General features: G+C 46.5%; 1 protein-coding gene across 9 annotated transcripts in view; it reads right to left on the reverse strand.

Annotated features, from left to right (window-relative positions):
* The window catches only part of FAM149B1 (family with sequence similarity 149 member B1), a 511,501-nt gene that overhangs the window by 77,595 nt on the left and 408,230 nt on the right, over positions 1-25,676 (reverse strand). For 2 of the 9 annotated variants that reach the window (XM_085603796.1, XM_085603797.1), the window contains exon 13: positions 1,253-1,328. The exons of 6 other annotated variants lie outside the window; for them this stretch is intronic. In XM_085603796.1, coding sequence (XP_085459922.1) covers positions 1,285-1,328 — 44 coding nt within the window. In that variant the 3' untranslated portion in view covers positions 1,253-1,284. Of the gene's footprint in view, positions 1-1,252; positions 1,329-19,781; positions 19,924-25,676 lie in introns of those variants that run through there. One more of the 9 variants, XM_085603793.1, reaches the window with a different exon arrangement.

The following is a 25,676-nucleotide window of genomic DNA, read 5'->3' on the forward strand; positions in this document are numbered from 1 at the left end:
CATGAGCACAGCTCAACCGACGCTCATGACGGAACCGTTCCGTCATGAGCATGGAAGGGGTTAATAGTGGTTTCAACCAATGACCCATGCTCTTTATAAAATTTACAAAATAAAACATAGGGTATTGTGCTTTGTAACGAAATTCCATCACAGAGGCAAGGTGACAAGGTTCTCGACCATTCCCCCATTTTCGGGAATGTGGCATGCAGATGTATGAGATTCAAATGAAAATGTGTCAGCAGATATCTATCTTCTAAATTCATTATCATAAAAAGATACGGCTGCATACCGACCGAGGTAGAAAGAAAATAATGGGCCACAACAGTAGGTTTCCTCAGCTCAATCTGTGAATGATGCTGTTCAAATACTTAATATAAACAAAGAACAATGGTTCTGTCGGAAAATGAACGAAATAACTTAATAGGTACTGAATACACTCTTCAATTATCAAGGACACACACAAACCCAAAGAAACAGGACAGAATCCAAGTCACTTGATAGAATGATATTAATTAATGTATCGAAAGCACCAAAATATTTACAGGGTAAACCAACCAAAATACACATTCATAGTGAAACAATTGGTGAGACAGTGATAATTTGCACAGAACACGTCACATATAACGAATATGTACAATGGACAATACATAAACATAATAGACAAACAGGTCCTGTTTACAGTACATAGACCACTTTAGGGTTCGATTTCCTTGTTACATAAGTGGATTTGCACAGGACGCATAGGACAGGTAACGTCGACGTTTCGACCCAATGAAATTGTGCCAATTAGTATGCATCAAAGGGGGTCTTCATCAGGACGACAAATACTTAAACCATAAGGTGCTAATTTCTTTTTTTTTTTTTTTAGAAGTTCTGCAAATGGATTGTGGGTCACCATAAAACTTTGGTTTCCCCAAGCTCATACAAATTGAGGCTACGAAGGCCAACCAAGAAATGCTTTTTTCACAGTCAAGAGACAGACAATCTTGTATCATCAGTCGACTAAATGTGGATGTGGTGTCTGGATTAGACCAGAGTGCATGCCGCAGGATAAGGGGATGGGATTTATTGAATTCTTCTACATTTTTTAGCACTAATTCCCTGTGGGCAATGACATTTGAGCAACTCGATAGTAGGGCTAATGTTCGCTCCAAAAAACGATTTTCATCAAGCTACAAGTTCCAACAGTCCACATGGCCCCAAACACCCGATCCGCAAAACATTTATTTCAGAGGTTTTTGTCCCAGCTTACTGGAAAATGCGGAAACTGTCTCAATGGAGCTCTCAAACTAAGAATTCCTGGTGGCTCTTTGTTGGACCCATGAACCCTGAAATTCAAACGGAAAACCAAGTTAAGAAAGGGGATTTGACTTTTCAAAAGACAAACCACCAATTGAAAAGTGACAATTTCGAGGGTCTAAGCCCACAGGACATTATAGTAGTTCTATTCAAGTTAGTACTGAGATCCAGGTTGTCCGTGTAATAAGCAAAGGCATACAGTAGGTTTTGCAAACCATTAGCAGGCCTAGACATTAAAACAGCATTATCTGCTTATAGCAAAATTGAGACAGATCAATTGCTAACTTTCGGCAGATCTGTACCCTTCTCGAGAAGGTACAGTTCTAAGTCATTAATGTAAAGGTTGAAGAGTAGTGGGGCTAACACACATCCTTGCCTAACCCCTCTACCTACAGCTATCCTGCTGCTGCATTCACCACTCAACCCGAATATGACCCTAGCCAAGGCATTCTGATATACTTGCTTTACAAAATTGACAATCGCCTCACCCAGTCCCAGACTACTCATAATGCACCACAGTTTAGAGTGGGAACACAGTCAAAAGCACTGGTAAGGTCCATAAAGGTCTGATGAAGTGTGCCTAGTTTGACTACTGTATATTTGCTACTCAAAAGTTTAAGATTGAGTACTTGTTCGACTGTACCCTTTTCCTTGCAGAAGCCGTACCAACGTTAGTCAGAATATAATTATTCTAAGACCCAAATTCTAGGCTGGCAAGGAGGATACGGGCCACTACTGTCACCAGAGAATCTAAAAGAGAAATGAGTCCATAGCATTTAGGGTCGTCTCTATGGCTCTTTTTAAAAATGGGAAGGCTATTCGATTCATAGCTGGCTGCAGAATTTAAAAAAAATATTGAGATAGGGGCCCACAAATCTATACTTTCTAAAAATATGTTGAGAGGGGGTACCATCTGGGCCAGGCGAACCTCATTTAAATCAAAACAATAAAAGATGGCCAGTAATTGAGGTGTCAAGAGGCACCTTGCTCTAGTGCTTACCAATGCACCACGGCTGATAAATAGACTCAAAATGCTTTACCTGGGATGTTGACCTATGTCCAGAGAGGAACAATAGAAAGATAACAGGCCGTGGAGTATTGGCAGTTTAGAAGCTTACTAAAACATTGAAAGCAAAAACCATGGAGCAAAGATCATTAGACAAAAGAATGAAATCTATTATAATGGAGTTGACTCTACTAAAAAAAAGTAGGTGTACATGGCGAGTACTTCCAGGCAGGCTGAAAATCATGAGTTAAATAGCAGTTGACTTTCAAGAGCATGTTATTTGACGCTGTACCACACTCATTTTGAGTAAAATGTGGTAAGTCATCCCCAGTACTATCAGCCATCCCACAGCAGGTTAAATATATGGTTTTTTTTTATTTTTATTTTTTGGAAAAAATTTTTATTGTGCAGAAAGAAGGTTACAAGCACGGGACTACAACCACCAGGGCCGGCCGCTAGTAGGTAAAAGATCAAACAGTGCAATCACAATGACTGGCCCACCGGGGCTCCGCACCCTACAGAAGAGCAGACTGCACATAAAGGAAATCAGGATGCACCCTTTTAACATAAATAACAACTTAAAACAAAAGCGAGGCAAGAAAACATAAGATGGGCGTCGGGCCACAGCAGGGGCACTTCCATATCCGACCACCCGATGGCAGTCAAGAAGAAGGGAAACAAAGAGGTAGGGGGGGGGGGAGAAACGGGAATACCAAATCTATACTCAGATGTGCTAGATAAGTAAGGAACCATCAAGGATCAGGGGGACAAGGCTACATCAGACGTTTCCACCAGGGGGGGAGCACAAATACTTCCACGATACACATTCCACTGCCCCCAAATTCTGTTCCAGGCCCCGGGTTTACCACGAGCCACATACACAGTCTTTTCCCTGAACATGCACCAGTCCATGTTCTCCTTCCAGACAGACACGGTGGGGGGCCGCTGCGAACCCCAAAGCTGCGCTATGTCCCTCTTTGCTATCATGTTCCCCAGGGCCGCCCACCGAGTCTGGGCCGCGTTATAGTCATTGGGCTCCCACACATTCAGAACACAACGACGCACCTCCGGCAACAGCGTGACCCCGGTGACTCGCCTCATAACCTCATGCACCTGACGCCAGTATTCCACCACCTCGCGGCACTCCCACAGGATGTGGAGAAAGGTGGCACTGTGCCCACAGCCACGCTTGCAGAGCCCGTCCTCAGAAAACCCCATCGAGACCAATCGGGGCCCCGTCACGTAAACGCGATGGAGGATCTTAAGCTGGACCAAACGGAGACGGGCCGGGATGGCAACCTCCTTAGGAGAAGACAGCGCGGACTGCCAGTCCTCGTCGTCCAACTCAACCCCATCCCCCGTCCATGCCTCCCGGAGACGCACCAAGAGGTCAGCCCGATTATTTATCAATTTTTTATAGATCAAAGAGATAGTACTATCGGGAACGTGACCGTCGAGTATGCGGTCCTCGAGGGGCGAAGAAACAGGGACCGTGGACCCTTCCCCAAAAACCGAGAGCAGGGCATGCCGAACCTGGGCGTAGCGAAAAAACTCCCTCTCACTAAGCTCATACTCGCTCCGGAGCGCCGCGAAGGTCTTGACCGCGCCTTTAACCCACAGATCCCCCACTCTGCTAATGCCGATCGTGTCCCAGTGCTCAAAACCTTTAGTCGTCCAAAGGCTCCCCAGGCGGTCTGAGGCAAACAAGGGAGTAGCACACGTTAAACGCTCACTCCAGCCCATCGCTACATTCGCCGCCTTCCACACCCGTACCGCAATCTTGGTAGGGCCCGTGAGGGTCCTACCAGCAGATCGGGAGTAAAGCGCTCTGTTATAATTACCGCCGGGAAGCAGGAATTTATCCATCTCATACGCCGGGTTCAGACCAGGAGCATACGTGGCATGGTTAATTGCCGACAGTTGGGAGGCCCAATAGTACCGTCTAATGTCAGGAAGCGCGATGCCCCCGTCGTACCAGGGGAGAGTAAGCTTTGCCAGAGCGATACGCGCCCGCCCGTCCCAGACCAGTCTCCTCTGCAGACTCTCCACCTCCCGAAAGTAGGCCACCGGAATGACATCAAAGGAGTTCTGAAGTGCGTAAAGAAATCTGGGAAGGGACATCATTTTAAACAGGGCCGCGCGACCAAGCGGAGACAGGGGCAACCTACACCAACGAGCCGTATCCACCCTCAAACGTCGGAGTGGAGACAGGAGGTTCTGCTCATATCGGACCGCCGGGTCCAACGAAACATATACCCCCAGGTACTTAAAGCCGGATGAGGACGTTTGGATAGGAAGTAGAGGCGGCAAAATGGGAGGGCCACCAGAGATAGGGTACACGCAAGATTTGGACCAGTTAATTATCAAACCCGAGTTTTTCCCAAAGGAGGTGAGGACATCAAAGAGAACATTAAGCGACTGTCGCGGCGAGGTGAGGTACAGAAGAATATCATCCGCGTACAGCGAGACCCGATCCTCGAAGCCCGGGGCCCACCGGATCCCTCTGATAGAGGGCTCCCAGCGGAGCCAGGCGGCGAGCGGTTCCAAGGCAAGAGCAAAAAGCAGAGGGGACAACGGGCACCCCTGCCTGGTGCCCCTCCCGAGAGCAAAAGGCCGGGAAGCCCGCCCATTGACAACCACCTGAGCCATTGGTCCGGCATAAAGAAGCTTCACCCAGCTAAGAAATCCCTCCCCGAAGCCAAACTTCTCCAAGACCGCCCAGAGGAATGGCCACTCGATGGTATCAAAGGCCATGGTGGCGTCCAAGGAAACCAATACGGCTGGTTCAGAAAAGTATTTCGCCCTAGCTAGGACGCCGTGCAGACGCCGCAGATTAAGAGCGGTATTACGGTGGGGGATGAAGCCGCATTGATCCGGATGAATCAGATCACAGATAACGCTCAGCAAGCGGTTGGCGAGGACTTTAGCCAGGATTTTGGGTTCTGCGTTTAAGAGGGAGATAGGCCTATATGAAGCACAGCGGTCACGTGGTTTACCCTCCTTAGGAATCACGACTATAGTCGCCAGACGCTGGTCGGCGGGCAGGGAACCCCTCTCGTTCGACTCCTGAAACATACGACGGAGGAAGGGCGCGATTTTATCCGGGCGTAGTTTGTATAGCTCGATCGGCAGGCCATTGGGGCCCATGGCTTTGCCCGAGCGAAGGGAGCCAATCGCGGTAGCAATCTCATCGACGGCCAAGGGGGCATCCAACCGCTCACGGTCCTCGACGGATAAGCCGGGCAGGACAATATCCCGTAGTAGAAGACGAGAGTCGTCTTCATCTCTGTCAGACACCGGGGAATACACCGCCCGGAGGTGGTCAGCAAAGCACTCCACAATCTCACCAGGCTCAGTCACACACACTCCATCCGCAACCCGGAGCTCTGGGACCACACGATTCACTCTCTCTTTCCTATCCAGCCAAGCAATCAATTTACCAGCCTTGTCTCCAGCATCATACAACCTACCATGCTGCTCCCTATACATGGTCCGGGCAGCGTCAGTGACAAGGGACTTATACTCGAACTGCTTCAGGCTGAGGGCATGTAGCCAATCCGGAGTGACACCCGTCTCCAAGGCCGCCTCCAACCCCAAGATGTCGGTCTCCAGCTCCACCACCGCCTCCATCTTAACCTTCTTAGCCGCCACAATCTGGGATAGGGCCTGCCCACGGAGTACTGCCTTAAAAGCTTCCCACAGGGACACTGCGGACATCACCGACCCATCATTCTCAAGGAAGTATTGGTCAATCGACTTGACCAGACTATAGCGGATCGTGGGGTTCCGCAGGTACCAAGGGTTAATAGGAGCGATCCGCCCAGCAGACCGCGTCCCAGTGTCAAAAAGCAACCACAGTGGGGAATGATCAGAAATACCCCGGGCCAGATGCTTAACCTCTCGAATCCGGGCAGTCTGGGCCGCGGGCATAAGAAAGTAATCCAATCTGGAGAGACTCCCATGCGCCCCAGAGTGAAAAGTGTACTGACACTGCGTAGGATGCATTAACCTCCAGCAATCGACCAGACCGAAGGTCTCCAAGAATCCGCCAAGCCACGCCTGCGCAGCAGGGAGGGCCCTGGGCAGGTGGCGATCCCGGTCGCCCGAGACCACCGAATTGAAATCCCCACCCATAAGCAGAAGACTGTCCGGAAGCTCAAGCAGCATTCGACCCAAGTCTGAAAAGGTGGAGTTCTGGAGGCCCGGGAGAACATAGACAGAGACCGAGGAAAGGGACTGCCCCTCCCACCGCCCAGTCAAAGCCACATAGCGCCCTCTATCGTCCGGGACTACCCTGGTGATCTCCAGCGGAAGTGAAGAGCGCAGGAGAATGCCAACCCCTCTAGAGCCAGTGGTGAAACCAGAATGGGCAACGAGTCGGTACCCCCCCCTGTTCATGGCATGACAAACGTTACCCACCAGACGCGTCTCCTGTAAAAACACCACATCAGGAGACATACGTCGCAAATACTGCAGCACAACACCCCGTTTGATACGGTCCCCCAATCCATTGACGTTCCATGACATCAACCTCAACCCGTCCCCCCCCATCCCCTCCAATCGATCAAGGGTCCCCCAGCAGATAGCGCAACGCCCAAGACTGGAACAGAACAAAGACCTCGCATTAAAAACAAAACACACAAATCAAAACCCCCCAACCCCCCCCAACTGCCAACTCCCCCCACCCTGCACCCCTGCGACCCGAAAAACCACCCCAACTTGCAGTGTGCCTGTCGCCCCATAAACCCCATTCTACGGAAAGACCCCGGAGGAGGAGAGGGACCCGTCCCCAACCGCCCCCCACATAGATCATAATAAAACAAAATGCAAAAGAGAAGTTGAACCCAGCCGAACAGTACAAAATGGCAAAGTCAAGGACCAAAGTCACTCCGAGGGAGACCCGCCACCCTCGGTACCAGCAGAGGGCCCAGGCCGGTCCCCGCGGCCCGGCAGCGAGTCAAGCCAGTCACTCACAGTTGCGGGAGAGTCAAAAAAGGTTGTCCGATCTTCGGGCTCCACTCGGAGCCTAGCCGGAAAAAGCATGGAGTACTTGAGACCCAGGTCGCGGAGGCGACGCTTTACCCCCTGGAAGCCCATCCTTTGTTTCTGGACAAGTTGGGTGAAGTCCGGGAAGAAGTTAATAGACGCATTCTCATGGCGAACCGGGCCATGGGCCCGCGAGGCCTGCAAAATCACATCTCGGTCTCTGTAGTAGAAAAGTTTGGCAACAATGGGCCTCGGGGGGGGCCCCCGGCCGCGGCCGACCGCCCGGAACTCGATGGGCCCGCTCCACGGCAAAGAACTTACTCAGGCCGGCGGGGGCAAGATGCTTGAGGATGAGCTCCTCCACCAAGAGATCCACCGGGTGGTTGTCGGAGGTCTCCGGGACGCCTATGACGCGGATGTTATTGCGTCGGGCCCGTCCCTCAAAGTCCTCCAGCCGCCGGGCCATCAGATCGTTGACCGACTTGAGGTCGCCGAGAGTGGCCCGCTGGTCCGACACATCCGCCACCAGGGTGGACGTCCGCACGTCAAGCGATTGAACCCTCTCGTTGGTCTTGGAGAGATCCGCCCGAATCACGGCGACATCAATAGCCACCGTGTCGATTTTACGGGCCAAGGCCTCGTATTGCGTAGCAATAGTCTCCTTGATGCCGTTAATGGCGCCCATAATGTCCTGCAGGGACGGATCCGAGGGCGCGGACGGGCCACCACCAGCTTCGTCCGAGGGGGCTCCAGCCGCTCCAGGGGACCCTCGACCTTGAGTATAGCGGTCCATGTTGTTCGTCTGGACCGGACCCCCGCGGAGGGATGTCTTAGTCTTACGCCCCTCGGGGCCCCCCCTGCCACCCATGAGAACCACGCTCACCAACGGGGACCACCGGCCCAGCGTCAAGGGGGCACCGGCCACTCAGTCAGAAGCCGCACCAGATACCGTGATGCGGCCGGGCGAGGAAGCCAAAGTCAACGGGCACACTGGCGGCAAGCGGAGACAAGGGCATCCAGCAGAGATAAACACCCAGCCGCTCCAATCAGTTACGATCTCCAGCCCCTCAGGGATCCAAAAGTGAAACCGAAAGTAATGGAGCGGCCACTGGCACAGATCCGCTGCCGCTGTTGTTCAATTACACCCCGGCTCCACAGGTCACCCTCGCACCGGGCACAGCCATCGATTGGGCCTCGAAAGTTCCAACCACCGCAGATCAGGATTCCCAGGTCCGATTCGGTTTCTGAAAGAAGGTCAACGTTCAGCCAGAATTCGCCTTCCAGATTCCGTCAGCCAAGTCAGGATAACATCAGGATAAATTCCGAGGAGCAGCGAGGGTCCGGGGAGCCCTGTGCTCACGCGACCATCTTGGATGCGCGCTAGGCTCCTCCCTCTAAATATATGGTTTTGAAATCACCCACCTAGACTAACCCAGTGGAATTTTGTGTTTTCCTGTGGAATGAGATCAAGGCAGACTCAGGACTTTTCACAACGAAGCACTGTTATGAGAAACGGAAGTAATATAAATGTTGATCACCAACCTTGCAGGACCACCATCTGGATCCAACAATAAAACCTGAAAAAAAGGAGAGTTCAAGTCTAACTGTAAGAGTTTCCCTGGTGAAAGATGTTGAGATTAAAGTAGCAAGTCCTACCTTACTTCAACTAGCCTTAGATGGCAATCCACCAGATTGGATAGACATAAACCCACACAAATAAAATGGTTCTGTGGCACCAAGTGTCTTGGAGGCACATAACACTAAATGTGTCAAAAAGAGGGGTCCATTCCCTCTTAGACAGTTTAGAGAGCATACCAGAAACATTCCATGACGTTAGGTTAAGCTGGTTAGAAGGTTGATAGAACATGATGGATGACAAAGGGTTTATTGCAGCCACAGAGGTCGGAATTGGAGGGGGAGAGCCCCTGATTCGAACACAAAAGGCCAGTGGTAAGATCACAACAATTCTCAAACGATCAATCAAGATCACCTAACCCCCTCCAAAGGCGAAAAGGTGTTAGAAGTGGGACTTAGATATTGGATGGGAGTACCCCTACTATGGATCCTCTACTTTGCTAAAAACTGCATGCAAGGCTGCTGGTATTTGGTTGTTAAAATAAAAACCAGAGGATACTGGGTTTAATGCACAATTTTTAAACCAGGAATGTTTGAATTTGTCAAACAAAGCAACAACTACATACTCTGACGTGAATTCACTACAAGACAATTTCCTTCACACAACTTCATCCCGTTCCCTTCGTAGGATACTCTATGTAGCAAATTAATCATACTACTCAAATGGCTAGTGTTCCTTTACCATTTAGCCAAGCAGTGAACAACTTTGTTTTTTATTTTATCAAGTGATTGGGGGAGGGGAGGATAAAAAAAAAAAACCAATAACAAAAGGAGTTGCGCCTGGGGGAAGTTTTAAAGTTTATGGGAACATTGGGCTGACAAGTATGAGTCCGTATTTCAACTAAGACATTGGTCTGACCACACAAAGGAGGTGATTGATCAAAAACAACAGACTCCTTTTCCTCTGTTGCCCGTCTAAGGAGGAGATTTTCAGACACTGTGTCACTGTTTCAGACAACGTCCTATCCTGACTGACAAAGGATCGTATTAGGCTGGGTAGAGGCGGCTGAGTCATTTGAAGTTGGGTTATAGAAGTAACCAAGCATCACAAACTGTTTACAGAATCCACCAGTAAAAAGAGAGAAGCTTCAATCCCACCTAAGCTTGAGGAAAGAAACTGTTCTTGGCAATAATCAACAGCATCTCTCAAGACCTGTTTCTAATCCATCACTTCAGAAGATCATGCAGGCCCCCCAAAGACCCTCCTTTTCCATAAAAACAATTGCATAAGGGCCTTTGCACAGTTAGCAGATGTCTATTTTTGCTTCTTGGACCTTAGAGCAGTTTTATCTTCCTTGACCGGGGGAGAGTAATTGGGCAGAAAGGTCTCACATGGTCAGAAACAATAGACAATTTGTAGGTGGACACACGTGGATTGAGCATGTTTCCTGGAATCCGGGCTTGTTTTGAGATGAAGTCTGAAATACTGGTATCAACACTGATGGGGTGTGAGAGATCAAGGGCGGCTGCTGGTGTTTCCATGACAGCTCTTTGGGTCGCACCTAACCTTTCTTCAATATTGTTTATTGATCGCCCCCATGGCATCACTTAAAACATTTTTGATAGACTTAGTCACAATATGAGTTTAACTGGAAGGCTGAGAAGATGGTTTATTTTTGCCTATACTGTAACTGGACCATGACATACCTTACATAAACAAACTCACCAGCCAAAGAAGGTAGCCCAGCCCCTTTCAGGCTCTGAAGGGGCATAGACGGGCCCGTCTGGGCCTGGTATTTGCCTGGATACTTCCCTCACAGTTGGAATGTCAGGTGCTCTATATAGCGCTCTTAGTCCTGTCTTCAAAGGCAGGGAAAACAGGCAGGTCCTGCTAAACTGGAATGTGTGGTGCGCTATATAGCGCTATTAGCCCTGCCTCAAATGGCAGAGTGAACAGCAGTGCTATGTTAGCCTAGCCACTTCTTCAGGCCATGCTCCGTGACAAACAATCAGGCGCGTTCAGCACAGCAGGGCTGTCAGGTGCACTATATATAGGCTTTCCTGTTTTCAGTTTCTATTCTTAGTAAATTCTGGTGTGTTTTTTTCAGTGTTTTCAAGTGATTTCAATTTCAATACCTAAAAAACTGAGGTTATTAGTGGTTACACATTTTCGTGCCATTAAAATCAACAGAAACAGTGTTTTTCTGGTGTTTAAGGATCTTTTTGCTTTTATTATTGCTTGCTTTCTGCACTGATAGAGCATGGTATATAGTTAGTGTTCGTACAGTGTATATGAGGTCCAAATGCATTTTTACAAATCAAACTTATTGTTGTACACCATACAATACTTTTTCAGTGAGTCTTTGGTCATGCACACTCGCTCTTTCCTTCTCATGTAAACTTTTATCTGTGAAAAGGCTCTCTCAACATTGACACTTGAGACGGGCTACGCCAAAGCAGCCAGTACACAATTTGCTAACTCTGGCCACTGACATAGCTTTCCATGGCAAAACTAGTGCACCTGAAGATTGTGATTCTCTGCGACAGGTTCTGCAACATATGCGTTGAACTGGGCGCATATGCCCTCAGCATTATTGAAACGGTCAAAAATGAGGCAGCACTTTTAAAACTCCAGAGAATATTTCCCTTTACGGAAGGGATCTAAAGCTTGTGCAGAGTACCACAGTGAGGCTTCATTGACTTCAAATGCCAATGTTGGTGAAGGGCTATTTCTCATACATTGTAAAATAAAAGTTCCTGAATTGCTCCTCAACATTTCTTTGCTTACCAAGTGGCAAGCAATCTAACAGGAAAATGTTGCAGTGTCAAAGTCACTAAAAGTGTCACCCAGCTTACTCTCAAGGAGATGTGTCACATCTACATGAATTATGCTGAAAACTTGGTAGACAAGGGTGTTTTGAGACTCTAGTTTTTTGTATTATGTCCACTACAGCAGTCATACTTTCCTGTAAAAATCTAAGAATGCAGTAGAGTGTACTTTTTTTCACATCACTCTCAATATGCGACTGAAGATCCTCACATTTCTTGCCTTTGGCATCATCACTCAGCAAAAGTTCTGTAAACGGTTGCCACTTCAATAATATAGCATTCATGGCCTCTATGACTGAGAACCACCAGCTAAGTAACACAGTTGGGATGACTCTTTCTTTGATGCCAAACAAAGCACAAAATGAGAAATATTTGTGTTTTAGTTCCCACGCAAAACAAAACAGTGCACCAGAATGGACAAAAAACTCAAAAGCATTCTTCATTAACTCTGAAGACTGTAAAGATGCTTTCAGCATACCATCTAGCAAGTGGCAAGGATCTCTTACAGGGAAGCGCTTCAGCTCAGGTATCGATTTTAACAGGTCATCACACAACGTTTTCATATACGGAATTGAATCACTGCAAGTACAAACAATATCACTCCAATCTTTGTTGAACTTGGTAAGAATGTTTTGCAGCAGCATTCCAAGTGACACTGCATTCCATGTTTTCCAAATGTCTGGTGTCATGGTTTCACCAGTAGCCCAGATGCTTTGTGACTGCACTCTTTTCACATATACCTGTCACTATACCTTGCATTGAATGTTTAAAGCCTACTATCAATACTGACTCACTAGAAAAGGGGGCTGGTGCATCAAGGGTTTTTACCCATTCTCTGTGGGTAAATGTGATGGTACATATTGGGAAAAATTCTTATGTAACCTACATTTTTCCTATCAGTGAAAGACTCAAACGTAGCCAAAAAATCAAATATGATTTAGATATTTCCTGATTCTCTACAGTTTATACAATAAATAAACAACACCTAAAACATGCTTCTAACCCCTGTATCTTTAGACCAAGGACCACAAAACTGAAAAAAAGGATGAAGAAACAATATTTTAGTGACATACTTGAACCACAAAACTCAAGCAGAATAATGTTAGCCCAGTCTTTCTTACTGCTTACTTATATAACAAAGTTACATTGTATTGGCCCATTCAGGAAGAAATAAAATGATTCTTTCACTCTCCTTTTCCTTTCTTTGAATGGCATTTAGTTTGTGGTTGTGCAGTTTTTTTCTCAGTGTTTACACTGTTGAGGGCTATTTCCCTTCCGGTAGGGTTTAATCAGTTATTATAGGTTTAAACCTAAAACTGGACAGCCTAACTATATAGCTTGCTTAGCTTTGCCTTCAATGGCAGGGGAACAGCAGTGCTTTGTAGGCCTGGCGTCCCTTCTGACCCCGCTACAAACAATACGGCACCTCCCCAAAAACTTATTAAAAACATTGTTCCTCAAAAAAATAGAAAAATTGTGAGAACAGCTTGTAGTCATAGAATTTAGCACTTAGTTTAAGCAGATAGACAAATAGAGAACACCATGTAAAGCACATTGAGAGACGCTATGTAAATACCCCTCCTGCAAGTTCAAGGACACCACCACGTCCTCAAAGGCCAAGAACAACAGGACCTGTACAAGCATCAACATTTTTAACTTCTTTGCCGAGGTAGGAGTTCAAGGGCATGAGGTCTGAAATACACCTCGGTCCCCCGTACATTCTCGGGCACAAAAAGTACTCAGAGCAACACCCTGCACTTCTCTCCTCCTCAGCACAAACTTGGTTGTGCCCTTGGCTAGTAACATATGCCTCTCATGAGAAAGACTGTCAGCAAGATTTTGTTGACAGCTGGGCAAACACTGGCGGTACGTGTTGATTAGCATCAAAAAAGGAACACCGTAACTAAACTGAAACATCCAGTATCCAGCAGCACATTTGCACATTGTTGTTTCCTGGCCACCCAGTATTGTTATAGGTGTAGGAATTACAAAACTCCGCAGGCACAATAAGTAAAATCATGCTGGCTAAGTCACAGAGAGAGCGATTGTGGCACCTCGAGGGGAAAACACATTTGGTGAGAAGAGCGGAAGGCTGACTGAAGAGAAAACACTCTTGCCCAACAGGTCTATCCATTTTGATTCCTGTTCCGTGGAGCTATAGGGAAACCATTCAGGTTGACCTTAGACACCTGAACAACAAGACTATCTGTAGTAGGGTGCTGTTTCAGGATGACTGAATCACCAAGTGCAGACCCATGTTAGCATGCAATAGACCAGCTCACTGGTGGGGGTGAATAAGGTTTGGATCCACCACCATAAGGCACTCAGTTAAAGCTTTGTAAAATTATAGCAAGGGCTCCAATGATAAAGGGTCTGGTTGTAAAATCAGTCACCCAACTGGCGTTTGTTTCTACTATAGGTAAGTGTAAGTCCACCATTTCTAAGGCTCTAAGCACCACCATTGCAAAATTAATCCTTGCTTCCATGAAAGCACCTAACAGCAAATTCAGTTGTGTTCCATGTTCAGTGTGTAAGCCACTGGCATTCTATAAACATAGATATAGGTCAGAATAAGTGTATACAGGTGGAGCAAATGGTCCACCTTCTCTGAGTTATCTTTATTGTGGGGGACGTTTTCCAGACTGTGAATACAGTCTGAGCCAAAGATGGCTTTCATCTTCCTGTTAAAATGTCTACAAGCCAAAAAGACAGGACGAGAGTCATCCTCATATAAGAGTTGCACCTTGGCTATGGTGTAGCACATCCTCCGGTTAAGCATGGCTCAAGCTGATAATGAATCTGTAACTAGAGTCGTAATATGATTCCGTACTCGAGCCGCTAACAGGGCTACCAAGGGACTACACCAGCATGTCCTACCACAATGATGTCGTAGCACAGCTCAGTACTAAAAGCTGGGGTATATAGAATACAGTCAGTACCAGAGAAAAAACCCATCAGCAGAAGTCTAACTGTAGGCCCCAACAAATCCGTAGGCCTGGAACCAACTTGAAAAGCTGCACGCCCTTCTTTAAGGCTACAATCTACTAAAGAGTCAATGATGGACAGATGGCACCACAACCAGAGTGAAGAACTATTGCATAAAACCTGAAACGAGTTTGGTGCCTGCGGAAGAGTCACATGTTGATGACTCCCCTTAGAAAAGCCAATCAGAAGTGCCATATTCTGGATCCTTGCAGTCACAAGTGGATGTTGCGCAACCTTGTCGAGCACCTTCTTCTGCCGTAGCCACTCCCTGCAGTAAGCATAGCCACCGAGGCATATACAGATACCGATGCAGCTTTTTTAGAGGCCGATTTGCCTGATTTGTTGGAGCGATGGTAGGCACGGGTGACTTCAGAGGGTTATGGCCTCCCCTTGAATACTGACACAGCTCTTGGTCCTAGGAAAGTCTCTGGAAGAAACCAAGAAGGAGCTATGCAGCACCCTCCCACTCAAAGGAATTTGAGAGACCCAAGAACTCGCAGTTTTCAAGTAAGATGTTGAGTTAAATAAGTTAAAACTGTCTCCTTTGCTAAACTCTTTTCAATTTTCCTGGCTTTTTCTTGGAGACATTAATCAGCAAGTCCCTCAAAGACGAAGTTCAATAAGATGCTTTAATAGACTTGGGGGTTTAATTAAAGGACTAAAATTGGATTTGGCTGTCATTGGCTAGGAGGACCGAGACCTGGACCTGGACAAAAGCGTGTAAAGGCAAATGTTCTGGGTATATGAATCACATTGGTCCTCAGAACCACACCAGAAGGGATGGTTGGTGGATTTCTTGGCTATTTAAGTACAATTGAAGAAAAATCTATGAGCCGTTAATGTAGAAGAGTAAGAAGACCTTCCCGCTACCAAGGAAAGGCCCAGGTTACCCTAGAGGAACAAAACTGGAAATCACTTTTAGCTATGAAGATATCCTTGGGCCCCCTGGAGAGAGCTAAGATACCTCCCTCTGAGGGACTGGGAACAAGGAGGGTGAATCTGAGTGTGTCTTGTTGATTCAGTACTGACAATGCCAGATAAAAGCAGCTAGCATCAACTTGAGAGGTCCCCTCTAGGACTAGAGACGGTCTCCTCCCGGCCCTGGGAAACCTTTGCACGTGAAAGTCTGCAGAGTTAAGTGACCTGTTCAAGGAAATACAGTGGTGCAAGGGTCATCAGCAGAGGGCACGCCCGTCAGGCTGGATCAGACTCAATCATTAAGCCTGTAGAGTGGAAAAGAAGGAGGAAGCCTGGAAAGAGGAACAGAAGGATGGGAAGCCAAAGTCTATTCTGTCTTCAGCAATAAGGTAACCAAAAGTGGGGAGCAGGCCAAAACCTGTAAACCTGCTTGCTGGTTGAGGGCCACGCTCTCATGGACAAGGAAGCCGGAATAAGAGCACGAGAGGGGATGGCAATACGGGAGCTCCCTTCAACCTACAACCAACGGACTCAAGGAAGAACTCTAGTGTACTAAGAACCAGCTTGGACAAAAGCCATATACAGTACTCAATGGTTCAGGCAATATCAGCAATTCAGATACCTGAATGTCTCAACCATCTAAAATATCCTGAATTCTTACACACCTGTGCCTGATCGGGGTGTTACAGCATTGGACTCAGCAAAGATTATTGCCCACATAACAGTCCAGAGCTCTAGCTTTAAAATGGAATCAGTGCTTACTGCTATACTGGGGAAATTACAGGAGATGAAACAGACTCAAATTTCTTTTGCTTCTTCCCCGAGTAGCAAAATTGAAGAAATTTAGAGGAAGATATATACTTGCTCTTCTAATTGCAAGAAGTGAAAACACAGGTATATATTTTAGAACACACTCTGGGTGAATGTAAGTGTGCCAATACTTCTTATATAAAAGATCATGAAGTCCCAGTTGGAGGATAAGGTGGATCACCTCAATAGGTCATATCTGAGATTAGTGGGAGTGTCCACAAGAAAAGAGCTTGCATCTTCACCAATAAAAGTTATAGTAAACTGTTAGACAGGTCAGCCTTAGGATGGTCTTCCCCAAACGTTTTGCCTGCTTGCCTCCCATTTTCTGGGGTTATGCTTCTTCTGGCCTGGAACTCTGTACACTTTACCACTGCTACCAGTGCTAAAGTGCTTATGTTCACTGCCCTAAACATGGTTTGATTGGCATATACCGAATTGGCATATTTAATTTACTTATAAGTTCTTTGCAGACGGGTATACCTTATACTCATGGCTTGTAAATTAAATACAAACAGTGGGCCTGCAGCACTTATTGTGCCACTCACCTAAGTAGGACTCTAAAACATGTCCCAGGCCTGCCATTGCATCCTAAATGCAGTGTTACACTGCCATGTCCACTTGCCATTTAAACTCCCTTGCCAAATCTCAAACTCCAATTTTCTTACATATGTCAACCCAAAGGTAAGCCCTGGGTAGCCCCTAGGGCAGGGTGCTGTGCAATTAAAATGTTGGACATGTACTCTTACGTTTTACATGTCTTGGTTGTGAAAAACTCCCAAATTTGTTTTTCTATACAGTGAGGTCTATCCCTCCCATAGAATAACATTGGGAATTTCTTTTTACAAGTAATTAGCTGTAATTCCGAATTGAGAGGAGGAAATATATCGTGTTTGGTACTTACGGAATTGAAATGATAAACCCTCTTTAATGGTAAAATTGGATTTTTCATTACAATTTTGAAAATTCTACTTTTAGAAAGTTGGCCTTTTCCTGCCCTTTGTGCCTACAGCTGTTTTGGGCCACATGACTGGTTGTAGCAAACAGTTAGGATTTGTGAATTCCTCCCAGCCACCACACAAAAGTGGGATTAGGCGTGTCTCAATGGGCGATCAACTGGCAGGATGGGGTGTATCGGAACCCCACTTGTACCGTAATCGCTGTGTCCTGTCCCCTAACAAAAGGCTTATCAACCCTGCATTGTCCCTGCAGCCAGCTTGGGGGCCAGGGCAGGGAAGTTAGGGAATTAAGGTATATAAATAGAGCCTTCAGACCCACTGATCAGTTCACTACTGTACCTGCGGAAGGACTTTAAGAGGACTGCTTGCTGCTGTGACCTTCTGTGCACTCTGCCAGACTGCTGCTGTGCCTGGAAGGACTGCTTTGCTGCCTGAAGCCTACCTTGAACCCTCAGAGGTAAGCCCCGCTGTTGAGCTCTGCATCTTCACCTGCACCCAGGTATGCCAGAAGTGATTCCAAGGGTTAGTTTGCTGAACTCCTGTTCAGAGCCACAGGGATAAAACAGGCTCCCACCATCTTGAACCCGCACCTGGACCCAGCATAAGTGAGTCCTGAATCCCCAAGAGGTCTCAATCCACTCCTGGACCCTTTGGTGTTGTGCGAAAATTGCCCAGATGGCATATTCCAAATGAGTGTTCTGAAAATTTGGCCACAAAGTGCTCTGAGAACCAGTTAGAAACCAGTATCAACCTGCTTGCTGATCTGCTCTTGGTGCACCGCCAGTTGGATTGACTTTGCAGCTTCTCCTGCAACGTTCTTCTCCGCAGCAGCAAATCTGTTTAAGCAGTCCCTCTCCAAAGGGGTATTTGACCTTGTAGAACGGTCTTCAGCTATAGCCCTCTGCTTCGTCCTGCTGGAGATATTTGACTCAATTTTGGTAACTAAGTCCGAAGGTGAATCTTCACCGTGGCTTTGCTCCACAGCCACTCCAAGATGAAGCTCCCTCCTCTGACACTCCTGTAGCCTTGAACCTTCTCAGATAATTTTCAATCAATTTTATTTTTAATTCTGAAGGTAAGTTCTGACACGGTCCTATCCATTTCTTGTGTTTGAAGCGCTCTAAATTGCGATCAGCCTTAACTTCTTACTGTCTGCATTTGGCACTTTGATCTTTTAGGTGTTAGATTTCACTTAAATCTTTAAAAATTCATAACTCCAGTTCTACGGACCGGTATTTTGTTGTTTTGGAGTCAAATAATGTATTACAACATACTCAATTTTTCTAAAATGGTTTGGGATTTTTCTTGTGTTCACTTTATCACTATTTGAGTGCTGCATAAATGCTTTACACATTGTTTCTAAGTTAAGCCCGACTGCTCTTTGTTCCTTGCTACCCAGGGTTAAGCACTGGTTAATTATGGACATTTTGTGTTTCACCCTTCAAGGGATTCTGGCTGCTGCTTGACCAGGGCTCACACCCCAGTCAACCAACAACCCAACTTCTCATAAGAACTTATTATAAAGCGGGGCGAAGATTGTTTAGGATACACTCGGATGTTCGTTTTGATATAATATTTTATTTTGATACACGTTGTTAGACAACCATCATTAAAAAATGTATCTTCTCTGTATTCTTCTTCTTTACAGATGACAGGGAGGTCAGGACCACCGGATCTTTATTCGGCCCTCGGGAAAGACACAGAGGCCACAGGTAAGTGGACAGAACTTGCTTGTGTGCAAAGGGTTGTCTTCTCAATGAAGGGGGCTTGTGAGGGGTGATCTTAGGAGATCTATTTTCTGTCCCTTCACCATCATCCAGTGACAATGTGTTAAAAACGGGTGGAATCCTGAATAATGAAAAAAACAAGAGAGAACTTCTCCATACCACTGAAAAGAACTTAGGAATTTGTTCATGCCATTTGTGGTTATCCTCTTTATCAGGAAAACCGTTTCTTTAACTCATAGGCATATCTCTTTTATTAAGGTAAAGGAGCAACAAAACTGTTAATATGCCACCTCTCTGAGAGGGACTAGTGCCTCGGTGACAATGATAGGTGTAACAAGCCATAAAAGATATAAGACCATGATCTAAGGTGGTTTCCAGACTCGTCCTAAGGGGAGTTCTTCCTCCTCCTGCCTCCCATACCTCCCAAGGAGTCGCAATCACAACTGGCTAAACCAAGCTCCTCCAGAAGCGGGCTGGGCGTAGCATATGTTCAGTGGCCTCCTGGCTCCCCTACAATTTCTCTGTTTTGTTGGTTTCCTCCCGCAATAGTTTCCTCATGGAAAAGGACAATCGGTGTCTTCTCCTCAAGTGCAGTAGGCAAACCTCTCTCCCCAGCAAAGGTTTCACCTTTCTCCACTCCTCTTGGCTCATCTCCGTCTTCATGGTCTTTGGCTACTGGGTCGGCGTCTGACGTCAGCTCTAAGACTGGTGGTGATTTAAAGGGGATGCATCCCTCATCCTGTATGTGAGTTGCCTCCCACTTCGCTTCTGACTCTTTAATAGAGGCATTTCCTGATGTCCCGTGTGCCGCTGCCTGGGCTTGGAAAACGAGCTGTGGAAGAAAAGCAGGTAATTGAGAGTCTTGTAAACGTTCCGCCCGTCCTGTGCCAGGGTAAGTCATCCTCTGACTCTTCAGGGGGGTCTACGTAATCCCCACCCCCATGACAGAACTCAAATTCTCCCAGAGTTTAAGGGAGACCGTACTATCACGAGGGCACATCAGGTCCCATTTATGGAATATGCTGCACAACCACATACAATACTGGTGTATTTCGGACACTTTAGATTCTGAGAAAGGGTCCTGTCACAAGCAATAACACAGCAGAACGGTAAAATCCTCTGTGGGGTTTCATTTCCTGGACTTTCCGGGTATAATGATATATCTAATTGTTTGAAATGCTTTGAAGATACAAGGAAACAACAATGAATTTAGATCTAAATGTTTTTCAAAGTCTCTGATAGAGAAGGAAGGCGAGGGAGGAAGGGATTTTTTTTGCGGTATAAGATAAGGCATAGTACTTTGAGGTAGGTAGCACTGTTCTCTTTTGGTATGGGTCTCTGTTTTGTGGGGGAGTGGTGAGGCTGGAGGTATGGTACTTGGTCACCACAATTGAAATGTGAAGGGTATGGAGCAGTGCCTAATTTGAGTCGGTGGTTTGTGGTGCTCAGCACTGGATATTAATTGTGAACACCAGTGATTGTGACAGTCTACCACAAAGTGGAGCTGTCTGACTAATTTAGAGATGGCCACAACAGTTATTTATTAATTCAATATACATTAAAATGACTATTACCTGCCACCCTATCCATTCTTAAATATTTGGGGGCCTGAAATAGTCCAAATTGTCACTGCTGCAGGAGTGTGTTGATTAGTAGTTGTGTTGTTACTATCATTGGCAGCATAGCAGGGGCAATGTGTGGTGCAAGCTGCCATGGACTACTGACGACAGTCCAGGCGTTTATTTTTTTACAAATTAATCACTGGTGTGGAGGCACTTTTACAAAGGACGTAGAAGCCAGCAGAGGTGCCTACTTGGTGGGGGGTTGGATACGGGCGTTTTGGGTCACATAAAGGAGGGAAGGGTGTGTGGTGTATAGGTGGAAGGACATGAGATTTTAGATGTACCTGCTACCTGCGTCAAAAAAGGACTGTTTCTGGGAAACCTAGAGGCACTTTTCTATTTCAAATGTGATGTTGCACTCATTTATGACTTCTCTTATGAATTGTTTTGATGTCTTGAGTATTGTCAATGCGTTGGTACGTATAATACTGAATAGCTTTTTAATTTTCATAATGAGTTGAAATAGGGTCTTGATTATAAACTGTGAAGGAAAAAAAGTGCCATATTCTGTGAGGCGCCTGGTGCAGTCTTTAAAAGACATGAAATACTTGCTTAATTGTGTGGCTTGGGGATGAAACCCTCTTGATAAGCAATACTTTAATTACATAAGTGAGGTCCAGAACGACAGTTATGAAAAGTTGTTTCATGCATGCCACAGTGCAGAAGTTCTGCAGGTATGTTTGAAGCTTTAGTCTTTATTGCGTGACTCAATGAATCAACTTCTTATGAAGGTTTCAACGCCATGAGCACTACTTCTATAGAAGGTGGGAAAATAGAAGGAAAAGAGGAAGTAATGGTGTTATCACCAAAGCCTTGTTTCAGATTTTAACTGAAAAAAGGCACAGTGTCTTTGCAATGATGTAAGAAGGCACAAGGGGTATTTTGAAGATTTTGGATTTGCCACTCTTTGGAAAATACAGAAAATCTCTCTGGAATATTTTGGTCCTCAATGTCTTCCAAGATTGCACAACATACAACTGAGTTATACAGTAGGGTAGAATTTAATATATAGAACCATTAAGCAAAGGCTTTATGATAGAAATCCAGGGCAAGAGGACCCAAATGAGGGAGCTCTTTCTCTATGAAGAATTAAAGGCACTAATTACAAAAGGGGCTTATCTTTTGGCATGGTTACCTTACAAAGGTCACAAGAACTGCTTACAGATCCCAAATAAGTTGTTCTAAGACGTGAGTATTGATTTCTGCACACAGCAGTTATATTGCAACACATACAAATATCACTATGATCACATATACATCACCCCCCTATATATTCAGACACAAAGCTTTACTTAGCAAAAAGTCTCTGGATAGGTAATTGAAATAGTAGTCTTCTGGCGGCTACTCTACCTAACCGCAGATTCCTTGCTTTAGATTACTCCACAGGTGGCAGCCCGGACATGGAATCTTTTTCCAGGAATGCTGCCATTTGCCTTTAGGGGATGCTGTGCTGCTCTGAGTCTGGAACCATCTCAATAGCACCTTTGAGAGCAACACTTCCAGCTTCTGTAACTGTAACCTCTGAAAGTTGGTTGGGTGTGAGGGGATTTGGTACAGCAAGAAGAAGTGATAGAGCATAATGATGCTGAACCCTCCTGATGCCCACTTTGCAGTCCCGAGCCCAAACATCAGGATCTGTGACCGACATCTGTTTTCTACAGTCACTGCATTGTTTAAAACCTGTAGTTTTAGGAGGGGACATCGTTCCCTAGCACACTAGGTTTTGTTTTACGAGTCAGCAGTAGCCAAATAAATGTGGGAGCGGAGCTCCAGGTCTGTCTCGGAGGGTGCAGAATGAAACGAACTGACGTCAGTGTGCAGTCGTGGCATATATATATGGCTCCACTCCTTCACTCAGGGGCGGAGCGGCACAATTCCACCTTGGGGCACACAAGCACCATTGCTGGAAAAAAGTTTCTAGATACAGTCTGGTACCTGGAGAGCATTTTAAGGTGAAGAATGTATGATACTCTGCAGCGGAGTGACGACGGGAGTCCAGCCAAGATCTAAATCACGCCCTAAGTCAATTCCAGTTGGGAGGGGAATGTCCCCTGCTTGATATATGGGTGTGTACCCCTGCCTAGAGTGCCTGACTGCGTGTGAATTGGTATCCTGACCTTTTGTTTGGTCCTACAGCCATGCTAATGCAGGAAGTGTGCAGAGACTCAGGCCTGTTCATGGCAGCATGAGGTTCAGAATCTGTTCTGTGACCAAGAAGGGTGACACAAATGTACCTTCATGTCTGAGGAGAGCTTCCAAGTTCTTCTTGACTAAGGAAGAGAGTGCTCTGCACAGTAGGCAAAGAGCTGCTGGGTGGCCAGGGCTATTGTCTACATGACAGGCAGGCTCCCAGAGGTAAGGGGATATCATCAACTTCCTGTCGAAAAGCCAGTAGTCGATCCTTGTCGGCAGGAGTCTCCTGGACTCCCCAAGCATTTCCTGTACCAAGAGGGTCAATTGAAAGGAACATTGCGTCGTCCAGCACCTCTGATCATGTGCCCCAAGAACTGGTGATACCACTGCTCAATCTGACTGCTGTCACAGAAGAATCATCATCAATCCAGATGAAGCGAAATCCCTGATCAGACCAGGAGTCCGAAACTGCTGAAGTGGAGCAACTAGCTGCATCCTGCCTGGGAGGCCACAACTAAAAAAGTTGAGCGCCCGTCATGCTAATTTCCACCCTGCTGTCCATGTCTCAAGTGAGGCTGCTCACAACCATTCTGAAACATATTCATTTCACTCTTGTGTAATCTTCCCACATATTAGGATAACAGAGTAACTCAGTTGTGAATAAGAAGAGGCTATTTACATGTAGTGTTAGCACACTTTCCACTGCTGTTCACAAGGTGACACTAATCGCACACATTGTAATGATCAACAACAGCCATTTTGAAAATTAATCTAAAAATGAAAACATAACTTTAGTCAACGTACGGATTTAAGATGAAAACTGAAACATCACACTTTCTCATATTCAAGCCTTTATACACTGCTAACAGAATGTCATTTTTGTGCAGCACGCATTTTAATGCTGTTGTCATGTGTTACACCTGGCATCCTTGGCATAGTTTTTCCCCTTTTTGCCTTCAACCCTCCTGTTTTGCTGACTTTAGAACTCTGTGCACCATACCTCTGCTAACCAGTGCTAAAGTGCTTGTTCTCTCTCCCTAAAACTGGGTGCATACCCAACTGGCATATTTAATTCAATTGTACGTCCCTAATAAAGTGGAACTACATGTGCCCAGGGCCTGTAAATTAAAAGCTACTAGTAGGCCTGCAGCACTGATTGTGCCACCCATTTAAGTAGCCCTTTAAACATGTCTCAAGCCTGCCATTGCAGCCTGTGTGGGAGTTTTAAACTACTATTTCGACCACCTGGCAAAATAAACCTTTTGCCAGGCCTAAACCTCCCCTTTTAAATACATGTGTGTCACCCCTAGTGTAGGCCTTGGACAACCCAGAGCACAGCGTGCAGTGTATTGAAAAAGTGGGACATGTACTTCTTAGTTTTACATAACCTGGTTGTAAAAAACTCTTAAATTAGTTTTCCACTACTGCAAGACTACCTCTCCTATAGGCTAAAATCAGAGTTACCATATTACATTAAATAAGTGAAAATTTCCAAATGGGAGCAGGTAACCACTTCATGTTTTGTGTCTTTGGCATTGTACTAAAAAATCCTCTCTCATGACGAAGTCGAATTTTAAATTACAATTTTGAAAAAGCTTAGTAAGTTGGCATTTTTGTGCTTCAGCATGTTAGTGCCTGCAGGCTGTTTCTGGGTCACATGACTATGAGTAGCTGACAGATGAGCTTTGACTATTCCTCTTAGACAGCCACGCACAATAGATAGCTTAGGTGTGCCTGGATGGGCCATCAATGGCAGGGCCGAGCTGGGCACTTGAATACGCTGTGTCCTGCCTCCACACACAGGTCTGCATACCCCCATTGTTAGTCGGGTGCCAGGACAGGGTAGACAGGGTGCCTGGGGACTTCAGAGGGAAACTTCTAGAAGCTTTGCCCACTTCAAAGGAAGCCCCAGGTATACATATTGTGTAGAGGAGTGTGGCTCAATGGTTAGAGCGGCAGACCCTGAAGCAGAGTTCTGGCCAGGGACCAGGGTTCGATTCCCGCCTCGGCGCGGCCCGGGCTCAATTTCCTCGGACCTGTCTATTCTCGCCTCGGTGCCTATTCTAATCACGGGCCCCACGCTGCAACTCTGGGCAATAGCTTGCTTAGCCTCCACACCGGCCCCAACAGCGCTAAGGATGCCTAGCTTCACCCTGGGGGTGCCCAGGAGTGGACACTTCACAGGGAAAGCCAGGAGGGGTTCCACAGCGGTATGAGTATCAGCGCCAGGAAACCGCAAAGACGACACCGCAAGGTGGCCGTCTGGTGACAGTGCGCTCTATAAGTACCTTGACATTTACATTTACATATTGTACATCATATACCAATTCTTTGGTACACTTCTGGACATGTGGATACTTTGCCAGGAAGGTGGACTGCTGCTCAGAAGGAATGCTGTCCTGCTGTGCTAACCTACTTCCCTCTTGCCTGGGTGAGAAGGACTGGACCTGCATCTGTTGAACCCAGAAACCCACAGTGACTCCATGGGCTAGTTAATTGGCCTCCTTGCTAGACCCTCAGCAACAGAAGGCTCCAACACCCTTGGACCAAGCACCTGAACTCTGTCATCTGTGAGTCAAACTCTGTCAACTGGCCCAGTCCTGGACAGTCGGAAGTTGGCCTGAAGGTGCTCTGCCAGCCCATCTGTGCATCCAGCGAACTTAAGCGAGCCAAACACGAGCAGAACCGACGCCATGCCTCTGCTGCAAGGGTTCTCCCAAACGCAAAAAACTCCACATTGATCTCACAGCCCACATCGGAACCGTCACCTGTGAAAAACGTTTCCAAAGCCGGCCTTCACATTGCAAAACTCTTGTCGATGGCATCCTCG

The sequence above is a fragment of the Triturus cristatus genome, chromosome 1_2 (genome assembly GCF_964204655.1).
Source record: "Triturus cristatus chromosome 1_2, aTriCri1.1, whole genome shotgun sequence".
NCBI lineage: Eukaryota > Metazoa > Chordata > Amphibia > Caudata > Salamandridae > Triturus > Triturus cristatus.